This window comes from Corapipo altera, unplaced genomic scaffold (genome assembly GCF_003945725.1).
Source record: "Corapipo altera isolate COAL_440 unplaced genomic scaffold, ASM394572v1 0, whole genome shotgun sequence".
Lineage (NCBI taxonomy): Eukaryota > Metazoa > Chordata > Aves > Passeriformes > Pipridae > Corapipo > Corapipo altera.
In genome coordinates this window covers 41,179,291-41,203,169 of record NW_020884872.1, presented here as the reverse complement: position 1 = coordinate 41,203,169, position 23,879 = coordinate 41,179,291, and the positions used below count along the sequence as shown (strand labels likewise).

The 23,879-nt window shown below is 39.3% G+C and overlaps 1 protein-coding gene across 3 annotated transcripts in view; it reads right to left on the bottom strand.

Moving 5' to 3' along the window:
* DZIP1 (DAZ interacting zinc finger protein 1) overlaps window positions 1-23,879 on the bottom strand; it is a 41,928-nt gene that overhangs the window by 14,799 nt on the left and 3,250 nt on the right. For 2 of the 3 annotated variants that reach the window (XM_027645333.1, XM_027645350.1), the window contains exons 2-12: window positions 23,520-23,591; window positions 22,077-22,146; window positions 21,516-22,010; window positions 17,419-17,503; window positions 16,166-16,290; window positions 11,998-12,159; window positions 11,197-11,334; window positions 10,069-10,131; window positions 8,759-8,899; window positions 7,093-7,141; window positions 5,905-5,964 (exon numbers count right to left, since the gene is read on the bottom strand). In XM_027645333.1, the coding sequence (XP_027501134.1) occupies window positions 5,905-5,964; window positions 7,093-7,141; window positions 8,759-8,899; window positions 10,069-10,131; window positions 11,197-11,334; window positions 11,998-12,159; window positions 16,166-16,290; window positions 17,419-17,503; window positions 21,516-22,010; window positions 22,077-22,079 (1,321 nt within the window). In that variant the 5' untranslated portion in view covers window positions 22,080-22,146; window positions 23,520-23,591. Of the gene's footprint in view, window positions 1-5,904; window positions 5,965-7,092; window positions 7,142-8,758; window positions 8,900-10,068; window positions 10,132-11,196; window positions 11,335-11,997; window positions 12,160-16,165; window positions 16,291-17,418; window positions 17,504-21,515; window positions 22,011-22,076; window positions 22,147-23,476; window positions 23,592-23,879 lie in introns of all 3 variants that reach the window. The other variant, XM_027645341.1, reaches the window with a different exon arrangement.

Here is a 23,879-nt window from a genome sequence, read left to right as displayed (position 1 = left end):
GACACTCACTGCCACATCTCCAATGTTTGCCATGTAAAGGCGACTAAAACTGGTGGTATAAATTCTTGGGTATGGTAACCACTCTCTCCACGCTTTCCATACCTGTGGTGATATTCAGCCTCTCACCTGCTTTTCCAAGCCAGTTATCAAACTCCCACAGAAGTTCGCTCCCACAGAACTTAAACTAAATAAAAAGTTCTAAGAAAATGATTCTTATATCATCACAAGATGTTAACAAGATGCAAATACCAATATATCTTAAGGAAACACTTAAAAGCAAAACTCTGAGAGACAAATAGGCTTTGGGAGTCTTTCAGTCTCTAAGGCTGTAAAATCTACCAGTGACCAGAGCATTCCTGGGCACTGGAACATGATCTTCCACACTACTGCTCCTGGCACTGCTGCCCTGCACCAACTAAAGTTCTCCAAAACAACACTCAGACACAGTTTGGGATCATTCCCAACAGCTTTAAGTGCATCTGTTTTGGAGGACAAAGCCTGAAGTGCAGATGAAATGTTCTGGGGGGATTTAATTTAGCTGCATGGGCACCAAGGCCTCCGAGTTTCTTGGCTGCACCTACCCATCAGTAAGACAGTTGCTGTGTAACTGGATTTAATCTATACTTGTTTTACCTTTACTTTACTCAAATGAAATCTACTTAAAGGCGCTGACTCATCTTCACACGAGGCCTTGCCAAGTAACTTAATGTAACAGGAAAAGCCCAGTGCCAAGAACTCAGACCTGAAAAGAGTCTGCTGATCTGGCATAAAGGTACACGCTTTTCTTCCTCAGTGTATCAGAAACAAAAGAAATTAAAAATCAGTAAAAGAACAGTTACAAGAGCAAACCCAAAATACATTACTGTTACATGTATTGTTGTTCATTGCACAACAACAGAGGAGATCAAAGGCTAAGACAGGAGGGAGTGCAACGTCTGAAAACAGCAACTTCCCTTTCTTTCTTTACTAAGAGATATTTATTAAACATCATGTTGGAATCAAATGTGAGAAAAAGCAGCTTGGTTCACTGTTACTCTGGTTTATAATCAGGTGTGGAGATGACTGCCCTAAGGAGCCCTCTCCTTATTTTACCAGAGATATGCTTCTTCTAGCCATCTGATCAGACCTGTCAGCTCTTAGTGCACATCCTTGAAACCAGCAGCATCCAAATATTACCAAGCTTATTTTTAGGAATCACTGAAGTCTGACTACCCAACTAGACTTCAAATCTGTACAAAGCTGTTTTTGCAAACTTCAAACTGAAACACTGCTGATGCAGACTGCAGTCCTAAATACTCTGAATTATTGTAACCTCCTCTAGTTCATCTGACTTTTTTGCCCAAAATCTCACCAAGCCCCAATCCAATGTTAGCCCTAAGCAAGTAATCACTACAGCTTCGCCAGTTGCCTTCCTACCAATTATCAGCCCTAAACCTAGTTCACCTGACCCTACCATTTACTCTACATCAACAACCTCAATGTCAGACCTCGCTGGACAGGATCTAACTCCTGGCTTTCATCCAAGCCTGAGTGTTCAACCTAGACTGCTTAACTTCCTTTTGGACTCACACCTAGAAATAAATTACTTTCTCCTAGTCCCTTCTCAGTTCCTCACTCCAGCTGAACACCCAAACTGTCCCTGCCTTACTGGAAGTGGATCCCAGGAGGTTGGAGGCTGAAGCCAGGCAGGAGGCATGTTACCTGGTTTGGACTACAGAGCTACTGGTAGAACTGGGATTACATCAGTCTTGCAGTTCAAATGCAACCTTATTTATACTTTGTTCACTGACACAATTTGAATCCTGTTTTTCATCTCCAGCCCTTTCTTGGCTATAAAATAAATTTAAACTTTATACTTAAAACCTATTCTTGTCAGGCTCTGCCACTGCTATCTGGCTTAATTGATCCTTCTTAACTTGACCATGTCTGTCTAAGACTTATGCTAACCCTAACCCAAGCTCAGTGGCAAAAACTTGGTTCAGCAACAACCAGATATCTCTGAGTGACAAAACCCCTTTGCAGATCCTGACATAAATAAACTTATTCTGCTGGGATCGACCACCTTAACTGCAAACCTAATTCATCTGGTCCTCCCCAACAATCCCACACCTGACCCTAACCAAAGACCATTACTGCTAAACCCTATACCTGGCTCAGTGGCAAACTCTAAACACACCCTCTCTGTATGTCATCAGCCAGACTCAGTCCCAAATCAAACCCTACCTTTATCCTCAGAAGAACAATTCCTGTCAGCCTCCGTCTTGAACTTAACTCAAAGCCAGCTTCCAACACCAGTCTTAGTGCCAGCTGGCCACACTCATCTCACTGGCCTGAATGCAGCCATATTAATACTAGTCATCATTAAGGCCAGCAGCCTTAAGATGAACTCCACAATGATGTGTCTGTTGTCCCACATCTCCCAGACCATCTCTTCCGCCAGCATATGTGTGGAGACATAGATGAGATGTATCAAAACAATAGGATGCCTTCATTTCTTCAGTGGCTAACTGCACTACTGAAAAATTATGTGCCCAACGTACCTTGAAAAATAATTAAACAGCTGTTTTAAAGAATATTTGAAGACGATTTCTATGCATGAGGAATAGGAAAATATATTCAACAATAATGAAGGTTGTGTATATTTCATGCATATCATACATTATGCATCTGTTCTTATCTACTAGTTTAAAAAAACCCAATATTCTGGCACTACTATTGGAAAAGCAGTCTTCTGGCCAACATTTAAAGGAGAAATCCCATCTATTTATGCTGACATATGAAATGCTGAAGAACTTTTAGTCTCAACAGAAGTATTACAATTATCTAGGGTGTAGTGTCATCTACAGTATGCACTTTGCACTTGCAATATGAAATCCCTGGATATAATGTAAAATTTGTTATAAATTACTTCTCTTTTTAAAGATGTAAGGAATGTAAGCCATGGCTATACTCACTGTATACTCCTTTAATTTATACTCAAATTTTGCATCCAAAGAGCCACCAGACTTAATCTGTGAGACCTGTAATTTGGACCGTCATTTTTAATTAGTGCACTTCATGTATTTTTCTCCTAACTAATCAATGGGAAACCATATACTGCATATAAGCAGCATAAATATTAATTTTAAATCAATATTCTGAAATATAATAAATTTCTTACACTTACCTGAGGCCTCTAAGTTAGGAGCCTAGTCATCTCAGACTCCTTCTACAGACATCAAAGAGACACAGGTAACTTCAAAGAGCAATTCAGATACTAGTTCAGCTGAACCAAACTCTGAAGGTGCTCCTTTTCTCTGTTTACTGTCTAGGAAGAGTAAGTACTTTGACTAAATTTTCCTCAGATGCTTCAGCTATGTCCCTGGTGATAGCTAGGCCTCGGTCCACACCATGTTTGAAGACTAAGACATAGGTTTTAATGGACAATCTCATTAGTAGCTTTGCTTTTTAACTACTGTCTTCAATTCCACCTAATATTGACCTAACAAAGATTACATGTTGAACAAGTACCAACTTTTCAAGAGTAATATAGGAGCCAAAGCCTAATTTAAAAATATTATTTTAAAAAATTAATCATTATTAATCTGTTGACTTTTTGAGAGACTGAAGTAATCTTCAAAAATAAGACCTAAGTTACATTTGCACAAAACCTACAACTAGCTCAGAAATGGACAGAAGAATGGTCTGCCAGGATGGCATTCAAGGCACTCTACTAGCTCTCACAAGAAATCAGGAACATTAACACAAACACCAAGCTAGCACAGCTATTCTACTACTTTACACCTAAGATATCTCATCTGGGTATCTTTTCATGCCACAGGTTGAAGATGTGCAGAACAAATATTAGGATGCAAAAAGCTTTGGAGCAGCTTTGAAAAGTGTACTGAAGTTCATCACAGAGCCTTTTCCAGAATTTATTTTCTTTCAAACAGAAAAAAAAAAAGAAGGAAGATATTCCATATGAAAGCAATTGTTCGGTAGGAAAAGTACAGCTCTTGTGATTTCCAAGACGACCTGTGCTAAAGAAATTTATCTATAGAAGTTGCCAGGAAATGGTTTCATTTTCATGAGAGCATGAAATGCAGTAATCTTAATTCAGTATGTAAGTCAATCTCAATTCCTTGAGGTGCCCTGAAAATTTTGGGAAAGACACTATAACTTCTGCTAACCTTTACATCCAGAAATTAGGTAAGGCAAGTTTAAGGAAAATCCAGAAGGGGAGAAAAGAGACAGAGAGAGAAACCTGCAGAGATAAATAAAATAATAATCAGCAAAGGAATCTGAAAGGAACACCTTCTTTGAGGTTTCATAATAAACAGATATTGAACCTTTTGCATATCAATGGCAGGAACGGTATTTTCTATCCTGAAAAGTTTCACAAGATGTCACAAACTTCATATTTAGAGCAACAAGAAATCATGAAAGATTTGGATGAGCTGATTTAAATTGTCAGAGTACAGAAAATATTAATCTTCACAGGACTGTTTCTGTACTCAGTACAAATGAAAGTAAATGCACTAAGAAAGTAATGCTTGAGAAGCTTGGTGGGTAAATTCTCAGCAGTAACCATCTTCATAAAACTTGTTTCCTAAATTCAGGGCAATAGCTAAGCTACTTGCTGTGAGATCTCTTAATGAGAATCAGCACTACTATGTTGGTGCATTGAGGCTGCTTTGAATGACAAAGAATTAGATTGTTTAAAATGCTTTTACTAATTCTCTATACTTAATATATCATTACTTTTCTCCACACAACATTTCATCCATATAGTTTAACTTAAAAAGCTTCAAGCAATGAACTACTAACCTTGCATACCTTAAAAAGGAATCTCTGTATTATTCAAATAATGTTACCATATAATTATTAGCAATAATATAATCTATTTTCCTTTGCTTAGTAATTCTTGTCACAACAAGTATTTTGAAATCAGCACTACATCAGTTTTTCATTCCTCATCAAGTTATTGAAAGCTTGATGTATACTGCCCCTTCTCCCCACATGCCTTTTCAGAACTTTTTGTATTTGTCAAAAACGAAAAATTCTCTACATTTTTCAAAGACAAATTTCATTTAGTCTCTCTTTGACATTGGTTTTAAAACTAAGAGAAATAATAAGAAAAACCTGTTATTTAATTATAATTCAAATTACTGAACTGTTTTTAAACATTTTATTTGCCCAAGATTCTTCATTACTTTTCTACTTAAAATGAAAATAAAGAATTAATTGATTGCAGAATATTGGTATGCTAACAATACTCTCCATTACTTTGCATGCTGATTAAAAAAAGAAAACTATTTTCACAAAGTACAAAACAATATAAACGTAAATCCCTTCTCCCCCTTCTAAATGATACTACAGTGTCACAAGTATAACAAACATGACAAAATACATAAATAATGACCTACATGTAAGCACAGATACACTCTGGAAGAACTCGGACAGGATAACTGTCTGTTTTGATTATTTCTTCTGTATTTCTACTCCTTGCCATTTGAAATTACATGAAAAATACAGTATTTCAAGACTTCTAAACAAACATCTCCACACTTCCCTATGCAAATTCCAGTAGATGCATATACCTATCCAGTATATGTATATATCAGATAAGCATAAGAAAACATTTTTTTTTGTCAGTAAGTTTCATATACCTTAATGTGCTTCAATATTACATGCATGCTAGGAAATATTCTCAAATTATTTTCATTTGTTTTTCATTTATTCTTTTCAATAGTACATCCTTTTAATTACTTCATAGGAATTCTCAACACGGACATACTGCAAAGCAATTCAAATTATTTTCTTTCAATATAACTACTGTTAGAGCTATGATTTGACAAGCAACACACCTGAGAAGAGAGTGTTAGATTTGAAAGTACTGGATCTGGACCTATCAAAAAAACTTACCGTGCATGTTAACTGGTAGACTTGGTTTAGGTTCTTCAAGACGCTCTACAGTAGTGTTCACTAAAATAGCATAATAGTAAAAAATAATGGGTTTCTATTATAGTAAACACTAACAGACAAATATAGATTCTTAAATGTAGCAATATTCAATCATATTTATAAATTAGATAATTTTTGGCTTTAATGGGGGAAAAAAACCCCCAAATAATTTACAAGTAAAAACCAGTCCTTCACAACATTTAAGTACATCTCTATATATGCTTAACATTTTTAACACTTCTACAATCAGGAAAAGAAACTAGTAACTAAATCATCGCTGAACTAGAACGTGATCATGTCTTTGGTCACATCCATATGCTGTCTTTGCATCACAGGGAAGAAGCCTTGGCCCAAACCTACTTAGTCAAGACCAGCCTGACTGAGGCTTGTATTTCCCAAAGGGGATCTGTGGCATCCACACTTCATATCAGTAAATGCAAACCCTACCTGTATCATGTACAGAGTGTAGCCTTGTAGTGAATGATCACTTCAATCCTACATTACTCAGATCACCTTTGGGCCTAGGAGCAAATTCACTTGTGTGCCATGGATTTATACTCATCTGTTCTTCAGCGTGGTTGAATACGACCAGGTCCAGAGGAAAAGCCACACAGCCATACCATTACTATGCTCTCCTCAAATTAAAACTACTCCCTGCTGTGTGACTCAGTTCAAGCCAATGCCTTGCTAATACAGCAAGACGGTTTCCAAACTGGGATTAGAATTAATTCAGCTGCCATTATCTATTGCAATAAACTTACTTAAGTCACTGCAACTGCAGCAGCAACTATACGAGTGTTTGTGGTGCAGGACAACATCCTAAAACACAATTATCAGGTTTAGGACAGTCAAGCATGGAAAAAAAAAATCAATTCAAAATACACTTCATAATGCAAAGCTGAAAGTTTTTACACAATAAAAATAAAGTTGCCCCACTTTACATTTCTTCACTACTCAAGCGATCAACTTTGTACATTAGAAGTCCTTACAGCTAGAAAACATGATCTTTGTAAGTCATGGCATGGAAACAGGTAGGTACCCTGTAAAACAGTGTTGATGTCTCTATTTTTTAATGAATTGTGACATTTGTTTCAGCCAAGTTGCAGAAATCAGAAACAAACTTTGTTTTTTCTTACAGTATGTACTTACCATCGTACGTTTTAATGCCTGGAGCTGACCTTGTGGACAATTCTTTTATCTAAAAGAGAAAACACAGATACACAAATAACTATGAATGTCAAGGATCAACACCTAGAATGAACATGTAGCATAAAATACCTAATTTGAGTACTATTCCATAACAGAAATTATTGGTTATGATTCGAGGAGAGAAATACTACTTCCGTGGAACTCTCATCTACTGCCCAACATGTATTTCACTCGTGCTTAATGAATGGAGTGTTTAATTACACATTGATTTTAAATGTATGAACAGTTCTCCTTTCTGCTCTACAGTTTTGTCTATTTGACACCCCAAGACAAGCACTGAACCGAGAGCACAGGGGAAACATGCTGGCTGTAATTCCATCTACGGAATACAGGAAACTTGTGAATCCTGCATCATTAAAACAATATTCTGCACTCCAATTCCCCAAACAGAAGCAAAACCCAAAGCATACACACACATAGTCAATATCAGCTAGTGCTGGCACAAGATATTGGACCCTGGTCCTCTTCTATTTATCAATTTGGTTACAGACAGTAATGCCTCAATTCATTGCCCATTCAGTTTGGATTCTACAAAAGCATTAGCTAATTCTCAAGCCCATCCAGTTTCCAGGAATTAAAATGTAGGCCTTCACAGCTGTACTTCACAAACACTGAACCTGGACCCCTCTCAACCCATTATACATTTGTGGTCATACTGCTATATTTTAAAAGATACTTTACTTCAAGAAATTCATCCAGGATTAAGTCCTCTGTTGCTCCAGCTATCAAATTTGTTAAGGTGGAGATGTAAAAGCTATTATTTGTTTTTCCATCCCTTAAGCACTTACATATAGGTTTAACATTAAACTCAAGAAAAAGGTGTAAAATCAGATGTTGATCTGTAAAGAATGCACCATCTAACAGAAGAATAGTTGTAAAGGCCACATAATCATGCCAAAGTCTACACTCCAGACCATCCAGATCTTCACCTATCAGTCACCCCAAAAAATCTATAGTTATGTTTCAACAAGAGCTTATTTGAAAAAAAACCAATTCATTTCCAAACATAAAATCATAGACTATCTCAGGCTGGATGGGACCCATAAGGAACAAGTCTAATTCCCTGCTCCTTCCAGGACTACCTAAAACTTAGACAGTATGCCTAATAGCATCACCCAGATGCTCCTTGAACTCTGATAGGCTTAGTGCTGTGATCACTTCCTTGAGCAGCCTGTTACAGTGATCAACGACCCTATCGGTGAAGAACCTTTTCCTAAGGGCCAGTCTGAACTTCCCTGGACACAGCTTCATTCCATTTCCTCATATCCTATCACCAGTCATCAGAAAGAACAGCACCTGCCTCTCCACTGCCCCCCTTGAGGAAACTGTACTGTGATGAGGTCACCTCTCAGCCTTCTCTATTTGGTTTATTAAACGTGTTTTAACTCCTGGTTTACATTCCTGTGTCCCTTTTCCAGATCTATTCTTACTTATCAACAACACACTTCCAAAATTTATCAACATAATTTCCAAAACACTACAGCAGTACTATTACAAACTGTGAATATTAAGTATGCAACCAGAGATACATCAAAGACCAAACGATAGTAAAATGTTTCTCTGTATCCTGAGCTCTCTGAAAAATAGAGTGCTTCACAAAACAGACCTGCTTCTTCTGAGTAATAACCAGATCATTCTGCTGCTGAAGCCTCTGCTCCAATTCTTCTATCTTCCTCTTGTAAAAGGTGTTATTTTTATTCAGGTCTTCTCTCGCTGAAGATTTAAGCGTCTCAATCTGTGACAGTAGCTAGAAAGCAGTCAGAAGAAAAGTGAGTTCCTCTTAACATTACAGAAAATATTTTAATGCTATAAAGTTTAAACAAGAAAGTGTCATGCTTAGATATTTTTAACATTTTTTTCAGCAAAAACTTAATGTCTCCTGTGATTTCACTGGGACTTGCATGTATTACAAAAGAGTTGTCTGGATCACTTTTTATTTACACAAGGAAGACTACCTAAATCTCAATACAAAGAAAAGGACATACAAACACATAGCTGAGATTGCTTCAAAGTGTCAAACAGTGATATTTTAAGGAGCTGAGATGTGAATGGGCATAATAAACCTAATATATTAACTCTGAATGTGAAAGAACAGAATCAGTATTTAGGTGCACCATCCCAAAAGTAATACTTACATTACTCCTCCCTTATTCTATTCTTGCATTGTATGTGGGTGTATCATTAACTACATCCTTTTTGGGGAATGTTCCATGGTTCCTCCCCACTGTTTTCTTGCCAGAGGAGGAGAAGCATTGGTCAGACTACTATGATCTGCTCAGTTCTTATATGGTCACGTAGATGAAAGGAAAATGAAAGGAAAAGAAGCAAGAGAAACAAAGCAGCAAAGAGATTAAAAATAAATGCAGACATTAAAAAAAATCTGAGGAATAAAGCTTTGTATAGTCAAATATATAAACCGAAGCAAAATAAAATGCCATGGTGTTTTTTCCTGGAAAAGCTGAACAGATTCTGTGTTAGAAAGCTCCAACAGAAAAAGCAGTAGAGAAGTGACAGAAACAAGAAAAAAAAGACTGAGACATATGCCATAGGTCCGTGGTAGCAGCAGGTACAGGGTGGATGAAAGCTACGCGTTGGCAAGTCATATGTCAACTATCCTGCCTATTCATTTAACACTGAAAACACTGTATAATACAGTGCTCACAGCTGTAAAGCTCTTCAAAAGAGAGATACAGTTTCAGATTTCTGTCAGATTCCAAAATGATACATTCCATTTCAAGCCTGGCCTTAACTGAAAGATCAAGATCCTACCATAACAGAAACACAGAGATAATAAATACCCTCTTATGAACTCTTGATATCTAACAGATGTACTATAGTATATCAAGAACTACTGGAAGGGTAAGAAAATAAGAAAAATATCTCCTTTTAGTGTAAGTGGTTTGCTGTGCCTCTTACCAGGGATTTTTCTGTCTCATGGTCATGATGAAGGGCTTGCATTCTAGACGTCCACTTTCTTTCCTACACAGAGAAAAACAATATTAATTCCTATTAAGAACACATTATCATTTTGTTTGATATATGCAGCTTTATTTCTTGTTAATAACACATTACCATTTAGTTCAATATATGCAGCTTTTTTCCTAAATAAAGCATAAATATCAAAAAGATTATTACTGATGATCTGAAATTTGAGCAGTCTAGTATTTAAGACCTGGAACAGTCATCAGCAGGTTTTATACATCTGAGTGTGGTTTTCTTACCAAGCACTTTAAAAACTATGCATTTTCTGATTGATTTTTATATGCAGTCACTGTGAGTGAGAAATACACAAGCATTTTGATAGAACTCTGTGTATTAAGAGTATTAAGAGTTAAGTGTTTCAACAGTAAGAGGGGGACTTCCCCCCCCAAATAATGTCATTTCAAGCACTCATTAAAAACGTATTTTGTGTAATGATGGCAAAAAATCAATATTAATGTATGAGTTTTAGAGTGAAACAAATCTTCTTTGAGGAAAAAAAAAAAAAAGGTAAAACTAAGTTTTCCACATCTTTGAGCAGAAATGATTAAACTTACGGATGATACCAGCTGCATACAAAGACCTTCACATCCCAGAAGCCATGAAATATAAAATGCATGTGTCAAAAAAAACCAAAACCAAAAAAACCCTAGGTTGATAAATCCTGTCAGAAAGTTTCTTAACTTTTTTTTCATCTTGGGAAATGGAATATTCCTATTTTTCAGTAAGAGGCCTCACAGACCAGCATATATAAATGCTTTATTAAAGCCTTCTGGAACTGAAGTGCAACCATACTTGGCAAAACTAGATATAGATAATCATAAAGAATAAGAGAATATCAATAAATAAATAAATAACAATTACTTTATTTATAAAGGATAAGGAAAATAAATCCTTGATCAATGTTATAGTATTAAATAGTATTACATCTTTAGAACCAGCTATTTTTGCCACTGAGAAGAATGAAAATTTTACTTAGGGATTTCAAATCCTACTGAACAGATGTACAAAAAAATAAAAAGAACACAAGTAGGCTGTCAAAAGCACATTAAGTTACAATGTTACCTGTTCATCCAGAAGTTTAACCACTTTGTGATGATCCTGGGGACTCTGAGGTTTCTCCTCTGCAAAATCATAGCTGTCTTTCAGTGTTCCTAAATTGGATTTTTGTTGCATATTGGACTTTTGTAATTCTAACAGTTGCTAAAAGGAGGGCAGAAGAATACAAAATTTACTTTAAAGAGAGATTGCATCAGATACTTTTCCCATTTCTCATGAGTCCAGCATTTACCAAATTTCATGAAATTATTAATATCTACATCTCAGATAAATATGACTTGTAAAAGTACACTGGACCCAACAGCTACAAAATATAAGCTGCTCTGGTAATGCCGTGTGTATTTGTTTTCTGACTCACCCATACTTTCATGATTCTCTTTCTAGTGAGCATTTCCTAAGCATATATTGAAAACACATGAATTCTATTGTTGGGACTATAATGCAGAGGTTAGTCTCCTCTATGCCAGTTATAAGAACATTAACATAAAGATACCTAACAGACAGCAATCATAACAATATCTACTAATCTAGAAAGAGGCATTCAAAGGTTGAGGAGTAAGGAAAAACTGCCTTAGTTGCTGAAGGCATCATTCATTTGTCAAAACTAAGCTATTAAAAAAAAAAAAGAAGAACTGAAATTACGTTGATAAAGTACCAGTATACAAAGATACCACTATGGCTATCATTCAACCATTACTTTAGAGTTTTGTAGAAGAACTTTACAATGACCACATCACATTTCTAATCTGTGAAGTTCACTGCCATCTATTGTAAGCCTTAAAACATCAAAAAATTTAAATCGCTTACATTTTCTAAGGTTGAATTTTTTGAATATAACTCCTTAAGCTCTTTCATAAACATCTCTTTCATTTTTTCTATTTCATGAGCCAATCTCTCTCTTTCCTCCTCTTTCCATTTATGAAATGACTGTAGAATTTCTTCTTCTTTTGATTTTTGCTGTTCACATTCCTGAAATTTTTTAAAAAACATTATTTGTTATTTTTCCTCACATGCAACATGAATTCAAGCACCCAAACTACGTGTGGGAAGCAGTCACTTTCGATGGCCAATATTGTGACATCAAAAAACATTAAAAAAACCAGTTTCTGAATAATTCTAAGGTTGCAAACTATGCATTTTGCTAGCAAAACAAGTATGCTTCAAGAAAGTTTTGGTAGTTTATTTTCCACTGAATAAAACACAAATGACCTTACTTGTTCATATCAAAGATCCACCTTGTTCAGCATCCTGTTTCTCACAGAGGCCTTAAGTGCATAGGTAGGAAAGGTTAATATTGGGGCAAGCAAACATGTATGTTCTCCTTCATAGTCTCCGAGCTGCCAACTGTTTTCAGCTCAGAGGACTTATTCAGCCTGATACAGTTTTGTAAACTTCAATAACTCAGTAACCTTAAATACATTTATCTCATAAACTTTCGCAGTCCTCCCTTGTGGCTGTATCAGCTTTTAGCAACTGCAACATCTTTTGCCAATGAGCTTCACAAGCTGCATGAAGAGCCAAGTACTTTTCATGTTGTTGTTTGAAACTGGCTCCTGCTAGGTTAATTTGATTAAGTCCTGAACTGGAAAACAGAGTGAATGATGGACTGTTATTCACCCTATGTAACTCATGACATAGAGGTATCAGTATCTCACCCTCCATCTTCATCAAGCTGCTGTCTCTTTTTCAGACTGACAACTCCCAGCATGCTCAGTCATTTTAATTACTCAATGATCTTCTTTGTAGCCCATCTCCATAACTTTTATAGTTCTATCCTATCCTTTTTTGAGATGAAGGGACTAGACCACTGTATTTAGGCTGTGGCTTGCACGGTGATTTTCCAGAATAATTGGTAATATTTGATTTTCCTTGCTAGCTGCTACTAACTGCTGGGCTAACATTTCCATAGGACTGTAAATCACAACCTTAATATTTTGCCCTTCAGCAAGAGTACTCAGTACCCATCATTTTGTAGATGAAGTTAGAATTATTTTTTTCCCATGCACATTGACCCCACTTTATCAGTCAAATTACTTCAATATTCCGTTACCTAGTGACACATTTTTATATAGTTCTCAACTTGTTTAAAGTCTTGTATTTCACTGCCCAGGATATATATAGTTTTTAGGAAACACCTACATCTCTCCATCACAGTATTCACTCTGAATTTGTTCTCCAACTATAATATGCAATCACTGAACGTGATCTTCTGTATCCTTTCACCCCAAAGGAGTAGAAGGAACAAAAATAAGAAGCATGGCAATTTTTACACAAATTCCCCTCCAGTACTAGCTGTCCTAAAGAAACCCACATGAGAAAGATTTTCTGGTCTTTCAATCAAAAGACAGTAACATGACACCTGAATTGATAGTGGATGTCAGTCATGGCAGACAAACTGTAACCAGTTACACCTCACATTTCTATTTTCTCTGACATCCTAGAAAAACAGAGAAGTTTTGAAAGCTTCTTGTTGTGTAACAGTGCAGACTGTAGCTTCAGGACATTTCACATAGTCCTTTTGCAGTTAGGAGTCTCAGCTAAGACAACTGACTTCGAAACAGGCCCCTAAGGCACCAAAAAATCTACAATGCACTGTTATGAATACTCCAAGTTCCCTCTCATAAACAAAACAATGCTTCAGGGGCAGTAGAAATATGTTATGGATGTACTTCTCAAAAGTTAGGCACAGAATGAATGAGTAGAATACCTTGCCCATGTCCACACAGGGCCATGGCCCGTTAATCTAACAGTACTTGTGCTCCAAAGTGAAATTCTACCAGCTTTTGATTTGTTCCTTCAGTACTTTTGAAAATGGAAAAAAAAACCCACACAAAAAGAAGCTGAACAGTCCCAAGAAAGGGGGAACAGGAGAACCGAAGAAAGAAGAATCTGAAGCTATGTTCAGGGAAAGAAACACTGCATGTTTTACAGAAGATCAGGGTTTCCTACGAAAACAAGAAGAAAACAATCATCAATCATAGAATACTAGGTTGAAAGGGACCTCAAGGATTATCCGGTCCAGCCTTTTTTGGCAACAACAGTCTAGACAAGATGGCTCAGCACCCTGTCCAGCTGAAACTTGAAAAGTGTTTAATGTTGGGAAATCCAGCACTTCTCTAGGGAGATTATTCCAACGGCTGATTGTTCTCACTGGGAAAAAACTGCACTCGTGTCCAATCAGAATCTCCACAGGAGTAACTTGTACCCTTTACCACTCATCTTTCCATGGGACTCCTTGAAATAGGAGTCTCCATCTCCCTTGTAGCCATTGTTCAAATACTGGAAAGTGGTGATAACATCTCCGTTAAACCTTCCTTTCTAAAGGCTAAACACATCCAGTTCTTTCAGCCTTTCTCCACATGACCGGCTTTCCAGTCCTCTGATCACCTCTGTGGCCATTCTCTGCATCTTTCCAGTCTGTCCACATCTTTTTTTGTATACTGGGGACCAAAACTGAACATAGGTTTCATAATGCAATGACAGCTCTGTTTTGTTTATTCCCTTTTAATTCAGAATCATAGAATGGTTTGGGTTGAAAGGGACCTTAAAGATCATTTAGTTCCAACCCTCACTGGGCAGGGACACCTTTCACAAGACCAGGTTGCTCAAGACCCCATCCAACCTGGCCTTGGACCATTTCCAGGGATGGTGCATCTACAACTTTTCTAGGCAGTCTGTTCCACTGTCTCACCACCCTCATAGTAAAGAATTTCTTCCTAATATCTAATCTAAACCTACTCCCAGTTTAAAGACATTTCCCCTTATCCTATCACTACACATCCTGACGAGAAGTCCCTTTCCAGCTTTCCTGTAGACAGACCTCCTTTAGGTACTGGAAGGCTGCTTTTAGGTCTCTCCTTCTATTCTCCAGGATAAACAACCCTAACTCTCTCAGCCTGCCTTCACATGAGAGGTGCTCCAGCCCTCTGATTGTTTCTTTCAAAATGTAATGGTTGGTTTCATGTTTGAAGGTCCTCAAACTCCATTAGAAAAGCCATTCAGAAACTTTGAGGTTCTCACAGGTTATGCTAACAACCACAAAACACTGTTTTTGAACACGATAGAGGGCAAACTGAAATGCAAAGATGAGCATTTAACTCAATCATGAGATGTATCTTGTCTCTTATGATAAGAACTTGCTTCTCAAACTGAAGCACAAAGCCCCTTCCTCAAAAAAATTTCACTGCTAGCTATTTCTATAGCAAATTATCTGATTGTGTTTACTTAAACAGAAATGAAAATGTGAGATGATCTGAAATTATCAAGCTTTAAAAGAGTCTTTCAGTTACCTGCTTATTTTTTTCTCTTTAGGAGCCAATAAGCATACCCACAAGATTCAGTACCATCCAAAACAAAGTGTTTTATGTGACAACAAACAGAGAATTACTGCTTTCAAATCATTCTGTTTTATTCACAATAGCAAGACTACTATAGCTAAGAAAGCTAAGACTACTTTCTGCTTTTGCTTTCTGGTCAGCCAAATCCTAAGGATTTAAAGACCAACATGCAAGTTCTAGATTGCTTTGTTTTTTCTGAGTCTCTCTTCCTTGAGCTGCTCTACATCTCTGTTGGACAGTAAAGTTCTTCACAGCAAAGAATAAATTCTACTCAGTTTATAAAGTCACATGTAAAATCACAGTAATTTCTAAGAAACATGTAATAATCACAAAATATCGTCAAGTCAAAACTTTCACCATAGTAAGGCAATTTTATCTGCTTCAATAACAGGCCACACATGTTATGAACTGGCAAGTGCTAATGGAAGTGCTGTCTAAAGTATTAATTTAAAATATGTTTAAAACAAAAGTAAGGAGGAAGTCAATGGTCAAAATTGTGGGAGGCAAGGGAGGGCAATAGTTAAATGCCCAAACATCATCACTGCTTGACAGGCAAGATACATTTTTGTTCCAGTCCAGTGAACACAGTCCAACACACTGATTCTTTTGCGCCATTCACATACGTTAGTACACGTTACCTTAGACAACCTGACAATATCAGCCTGTTGTTCAGATTCTAATTGGGATCTGGTGAGCTTCAACTGCTCCTTCAGTTTTTCAATCTCATCCTGCAATTTTTCAGTGTTTGCTTTCCTCTTCTGTTCTGTTTGAAAGAAACACAGATTTTAAAAAGCTTTGTTGCCATTTCTGGAACTGTGATAATTACTGCAAATATATTTCTAGTGTTTCAGTAATATCTTCAGGATGTGTAACTTTACTGGACCATTTTTCCTCCCACTAGCATCATTCTCCAAAGATGTTTTTAACTACTTATGTTCTCTGGACTGCTAACTTATCCTCAAATACTTGTACTACTGACATGTGAAATAGTTTATGAAATATTGACATGAAAAAGTATTCTATAATCTAATTTCAAAGGAATCTAAGCAACACAGGCTCATTAAAAAGGATGTATGAAGGACAAAGTGAATCTCAGTTATTCAATTCTGCTAGGTTTAATTTATTCTAAATAACTTCTGTAAGGAGCCCACTTGGAATACAACTAATTATTTATGTGGAAAGAGTTGGGGGAATATCACTGTAACAAAAGATGTTAAAATATGCAAAAATCATAACAATCTTCAAACTTATCAATTTACCAAGGATTTACTAGCCCATCATCTGAGAATCTGAGCCCAATGCAAAATATTATTTCAGAAATAACTGCATTGGATATTTCCCTCATAGAGCCATTTCAAGGTTAATCCTTTTATATGACAATTACTTCAGCTGTTTCTGCAGCATTTTCCACTAGTGTTTTTATCAAGTGTAAGGTGGACAAGAGCTGCTTTCTTCTTCCAATATATTCACGCTTCCTCAGGTGCTTACTCAGACCTCTCTCCTGTTGCTGCTGTTTTATTTGCCTGACAAGCTACAGTTCAGACCTCTCTAGGTTCTTCACACTTTTTCTCCTCCCAAATGCTTCCTAGCTGATTTCTAATCACTGCCATTGTTAGTCCTTAGCAATAAATCACAAGCATGCAGCCTAAAGAATTTAGAGATGAATGAAAAAAACTTTGAGAACATTGTTTTCAAATTAAATTATTTTCCAGAGACCAAAACATGTTGCCCAGTACAACTGCATTCATACAAACTGTGAGTTGCCACCTAAAAATGAAAACTGAAAATTATTCTTCCAAGTTACAAAAAATCATGGACTGCACATCCTCACTATATTTATACTTTTCTGAACTACCTCTTTTAACTTTTTTGGCAACATTAAAGTACATACCAATCTCAGACTCTCCCGGATGACGCCTTTGAATGTGACTTTGTAAGAAGGAGTAGGTCATAAAAGCCTTTTCACAAAACTGACACTAAAAAAAAAAAAGCGTTAAAAACACTTTTTAGTAACATAGTAAAATATAGTGGTTAAGGTTTCTAACACATTATTACATTGTCCATATGTCAAAAGAAGGTAACTTTAATAAATTCCATATCATAAGAACAAAGACAAAACTCCCATGGTGCCCAATTTCTGTAAAGTTATCAGTATATTAAGTGCTATCTGAAGTCTTATAGTGATGGTCATGAGCAAGAATCTCATTGTGCTAGGCACTGTACAAACTCCGAACAGAAAAGACTCTGGCCAAGCAAGTTCAAATTCAGATATAAACCCTATAAACTAAAAGGAAAAAGTAAGACAACACTATTCAGCAATATACGCAGACACCAGCCAATGAGGGCTCCTCATCACTTTAGGTAAGTTTGTTCATTACCTCTATCTCACACCTTTTTTCAAATAAATATATTTTAACAAACCATAGATACTCAGGTGAGTCCTTTTCCTTATCAGTGTGATATGACTGTAGAGACTAACTTAACAGATTCAAGATCTTGTCACCATTATCAATGCTGGAAGAAGGATCCAGGGAACCATAAGCCTGTTATCTAACCTCAGTGCCTGGCAAGGTTATGGCACAGATCATCCTGAGTACAATCACACGACAAAAATGACCAAGGGATCAGGCCCACACAGTATGGGTTTAGGAAAGGCAGACTCTGCCTGACCAACCTGATCTCCTTTTATGACCAGGATGGCATCTGGTCACTACTGGTGTTCCCCAGTGCTCAGTATTGGGGCCAGTCCTGTTTATTATCTTTACTATTGATTTGGATGAGGGGATCAAGTGCACTCAGTAAATTCCCAGACAACACCAAATTTGGAAAGAATGCTGATCTGACGGAGGGTAGGATCCCTGCAGAGGCATCTGGATAGGATGGATCAATGAGCTGAGGCCAACTGCATGAGGTTCAACAAGACAAAGTGTTGGGTCCTGCACTTGGGTCACAACAACCTCACACAGCGCTACAGGCTGGGGGAAGAGTGGTTGGGAAACTGCTCAGCGGAGAATGACCTGGAAGTGCTGGTTGACAGCTGCTGACCATGAGCCTGCAGTGTGCCCAGGTGGCCAAGAAGGCCAATGGCATCCTGGCTTGTATCAGAAACAGTGTTGCCAGCAGGACCAGGGCAGCGATTATCCCCTTGTACTTGGCACTGGTGAGGCCACACTTTGAATCCTGCGTTCAGTTCTGGGTCCCTCACTACAAGAAAGACATTGAGGTGTTGGAGCGAGTCCAGAGAAGGGCAATGGAGCTGGTGAAGGGTCTGAGGGGTAAGTCCTATGAGAACCAGCTGAGGGAGCTGTTATTGTTTAGCCTGGAGAAAAAGAGGCTCAGGGGAGACCTTACCACTCTACACAACTACCTGAAAGGAGGTTGTAGCCAGGTGGGGGTCAACCTCTTCTCCCAGGCAATTAGAGACAGGAGAAGAGAGAGGATTTATACTCAGGCTGTGCCAGGAGAGGTTTAGGTTGGACATTAGAAAGGGTTGTTAAATACTGGAATGGACTGCCCAGGGAGGTGGTGAACACCATCCTTGTAGGTGTTCAAGAAATGAGTGGACATCACACTTTGTGCTATGGTCTAGTTGACAAGTGTTGATCAGACAAAGACTGGACTTCAAGATCTCAGAGGTCTTTTCCAAACTAAGCAATTTTGTGATTCTGTGAAATTCTCAGATTTCACATAATATTTAAATTGCTTCTACTGGTAATCAGGTATCCTACAAAATACACCGTTCAGCAAACGCTAAAGCCATGAATAATTAAGACAAATTTTGCTGGACAAATGCAAACAAGTCCTAATGTAAAACCCAAGTGAAGTGATATAGTATGGCAGCCTTACTGCCAACCAAGAGGGAGCTTACAGTGTAACAGATTGCACATGATTTATGGAATGAAATTGACTGTGAAATAATGTTATCCATTCAACCAAAAACTTATGTCAGTTTGACTTGCTGGCAGTGAAAGAAAGCTTTTACTGCAGGAATCAGGATTAACACAGGGAATGTTTAAGTTTTGAATAATGCAACACTTTTCTTGTAGCTAGTTTTTACAGTGTTAGCCACAATGTGCACTTTATGCCTACGCTGTACATGTGAGCATAAGATTTCTTAGTAAAATATCAAAAAAGTGAAAAATGTTATTTAAAATTAAATTTGTATTACTCAGATCAAGGTATTGACCAACAAGTCTTAAATTCATGACTTGCAGGTACTGGTACCATTTTATAGCAGTATTTCATGGTTAAACTTATATTGGTGGTAGATTAAAGGCATTACATCTGAATTCCAAAGCACGGTTACATTAGCTATAAAGTGCACCTCCACTAAAAAAGGACAGTAACTATTTACAGGCTTATTTGCAAAACATCCAAGACTTTGAGGGGATGGAATCTGAACTACCCTCTCAGGAACACCAGTAAAATCCCTATTATCTGGCACTGCAGATCGGCCAAGATCAAGGTGCAGATAAATATTACACAACTATTGTTTACTGATCACACTATTACCCTGCATTTACCAACACCAGGAACAATTTAGTTTAGGTCTGGCATTCACACTCAGAATCCTGAAAACACTGTAGGAACTTCAAGTATTCAATCATTCCCTAAACTCACTTTTCCTAAGTGAACCTAAATAAGTTATAGAGACAAGAAATTACTAGCAGAGGGGAAAGAAAGTGTGGGGGGGGGGAGAGCAGGGCAGAAGTTTACTTTATATGAAATTAAATTAGAAATGGGAAATAGGTTTCCATCTCTGCTTTACTGCAAACTCACTGAACAGAAGATAAGTGATGAGACAAGTTCACTATCATGTTTTTCAGCTTCCACAGAGACATACTACAAATATTTCAGGAAAACTTGATGATATTTGAAAATCTCGCTATGAGAAATATTTCAGTTTACATATCAAATGATGCATGCAATCAGTTTTGTTTTGCAACACAGGACAAACTGCTCTGTAAGTTGCATAAAGGTTTTTTAAAATAATACCACATCAGCAGCTTGTCCTTAAGACTAACACTCGAATGCATGGAGACAAGGTTCCCATGAACCTTGCCATGTGTATAGTTCTACTCTTGGGGCATAAGGTATCTTTTTCCCTTAGAGAAACACTTGATCCAACTTAGCTGATGTCTTACAAAATTAAACTTTGCCTATAACTTTAAACACACAGACACAAAGAGCTGGCCTGAAATCATTCAAGTCTGTGTCCAGTGTACTCTTTAGACTTCAGACTACATTTGAAGCTATAATTTGCTTTCCTGAAATCTGCTGGAAAATGCTAAAGCTGAAAAATATTTAAATCGAACTATTACACCCACAAGACAAAAATCCCTCCCAAAAAAACAAAGTGCCATGACACTGACAGAACAGCAATATACTAAGGCTCTTAGGGGAGACACTTAAGGAACAGATTGTTGTGGAATCAGGGATGAGCTATGTCACTGGAGCTCTTTACCATCATGCCTAAGTCACCTCTGAGTCACACACAAGCAGAAACTTTGTGCCTGGAGAACATCAGTGCAGGAAAGTGACTGCTCACAGACAGTACATTACTGCTTAGCATCAGTTCTGATGCACTTGCCCTGTGTGTTTTCTGACCATGCAGCTGACAGACAAGGAAAAACAGCAAGAGATGTCAGTAACACGTTTATCACAGGTTTTGCATGTGTGTGTATCTGATGCTTGAGATGCACCAAAAGTGAATCTAAGAATAAAGAGCACTTCTTAGTAAAAAGAGTATTTGCTAAAGACGATCTATTGCAAATGCCTGTGATATCAGCCAAACACCTGTGAAACGCGGATGGGAAACAAGTGCAAGTCACTTATTTCCTTTTGTAAGGTCACCGGTCCTGGAAGCTCCAGTCTTTCACCCAGCAAGTGACTGAACCCCAGCAGAGCAGGACCACTCTGCCACTCGTCCCAGTAGGCTCAGAGTTGGCAAGGTGCGGGTGACTGTGCCACCAGGACCTCTCCTCTCACCTGGTGGTAGTTGGCTCGGGCCTCCAGCATCATCTGCTGGGTGGTGATCATCTTCTTCCTCCGCCGGCACTCCTCCTTGAGCCCCTGGATCTCCTGCAAGCGCTGGGCCACTTCCTTGCCCAGCTGGTCGCGCTGGGCTTGTGCCTCTCGCAGGGCCTCCTCCAGGCTGCCGAGCTGGGCGCTGAGGTATTCCTGGGAGTGCAGCAGGTACTCGGTGCAGAGCTGCGCCAGGCGCAGCAGTTTCAGTAGCAGCGGGTCGGCGGGGCCCTGGCAGTGCGGGCAGCGCTCCCGCTCGGCGCTGCAGAAGGTGACGTGCTCCAGGTGCACCTGCAGGGCCGCCACGTCCCCCTCCCGCGACACCCGCTCCACGTCCACGGCGCTGAGCCGCCGCCAGTCCGGGGCCTCGTGCCGCGCGCGGAACTGGAAGGCGGGGAACGCCGCCGGCGCCGCGCCGGCCCCCGCCGCCGGAGGGTGGTATGTGCGCTGGGAGAAGGGCTGCGGAGAGAGACACGGATCAGCCCGGGCCGGCACCCCCGCCCCGCAGCCCGCCCCGGCGCTCACCATGTCCGCGCTCCGTCCCTCGGGCTCCGCTCGGCGCCGGCGTCCTCCGTGTCGCTATGGCAGCCCCGGCCTGCGGGAGAAGCTGCAGTGACGCCGAGATGTGCCGCCGCTCCCTCCCCCACGGCCCTTCGGCTCCGTGCTCCGCACAAATCCCGTCCCCTTCCCCCTCCCGGCATCCTCCTCCCCCGGCCCCTCCCCAGCCTCCTGGCAGTGCCCCCGCTCAGCAGCCACCTCCTCTCTCCCGCGGCTCCCGGTGCTCGTCCTGCACCGCGCACCGTACGCTCGCAACAGTGCATCCTTGACCATCTTCACACACTACTCGCACCAACAAACACCCTCGGCTACGCTGTTACCCATGTGCACCCTTAACACAGCTACACAGCGTATGCTTTCTCTCTCCACATTCCCTTCACTTCTGTGAAATCTACACATATCACCCTACAGACACATTTCATTGCTTCAAGGTGCCTCCCCACCCAACACCCTGTGACTCCTCCATGCTGTTCCTGACTCAAACCTTTCTCACTCCACCATAACGTTACAGTCCCCTATCCCTCTGCTGTCCTATGCCCTTCTCCAGCCTTGTCTACTCCTCTGTCTCCCAGAGGTGATGATACCATCGCTTCTGCACCATCAGCATACGTACGTATACAATTTCTCTATTCATCTGCTTCATGCTGCTGCACCCTCACATGCCTCAGCTGGTAGCTCCATGCAATCTCTCCACTGCAACTCCCTACCCCTCCCGATGCCCACACACCAACCTCCTGCCAAGTTCTTTCAAACACCTTCCTCACCTAACACAGTCACACCCCCTTTGCATGCCACTTCCACATGCTCTCCTCACTCATCACACCAACATGCCTCTCTCTGCCTGGTATCACCACATACCAGACCACCTTTACAACCATATAACCCTACAGCCTGCCATTCCTGCCTCTACTGATTCCAAACACTTTAGCCCCATGAAGCACCTCATGGCTTGCATACATTACCTACTTCACCATTTATGCCCAAATACTTTCCTTCAAGGCAACCAACAACTGCTGCTTATATCCCTGTCCCACCACAATTCCCAGTACTCCCCAGTTCAGCATTCCCATTGCTCCTGCTTAGTTGCTTCAAACAGTGTTCCCAAGCAGAACCATCCTTCTTCTCTACTATACAAAATTACCCTGTCCCCTCACTCATCCTCACCACTCGTCTCCAAAAGCCTGCTCTTCCTGTTACCATTTCTTAATATTTCAGTCACCTATGCTACCTCTGCCTTACCATGTTCCACGTTTATACCTCCCTAACTTTTCAGTCCCTTCCACACACACTTTAGTTTCTCATCCTCCTGGTTATTCCTAGACAAATACCTCTCAAAGAACATTCACACAATATATATCTGACCATACAATCATGCCATAGGTTCCTCTACATCATGCATCATAGACTCACAGAGATGTTCTCAAGGGACCTCTAGTGATCATCATCCAGTCCAAATTTCTGCCGGACACTAGTTCACATCACCTGTGGCATTTAAGATGAACAAACAGTCTATGATCTTTCCAGACAACCTGTTGCATGGCTGTGCTCTCCTGACAAAAACAATGTTGTTATAGGTACTAATACAAGGACCCTCACAACTTACCAGCTCTTAGTTTTATGTAGGTTTTTATGTTGGTTTTTGTGCCAAAAAGCTTTTCCCACATAAATGAATTGATGCAACAAAATACACCTGGCCTCATTTAATTCCCCCATCTTAGCAGACAAGGAAAAGGAAAAGGAAAAGGAAAAGGAAAAGGAAAAGGAAAAGGA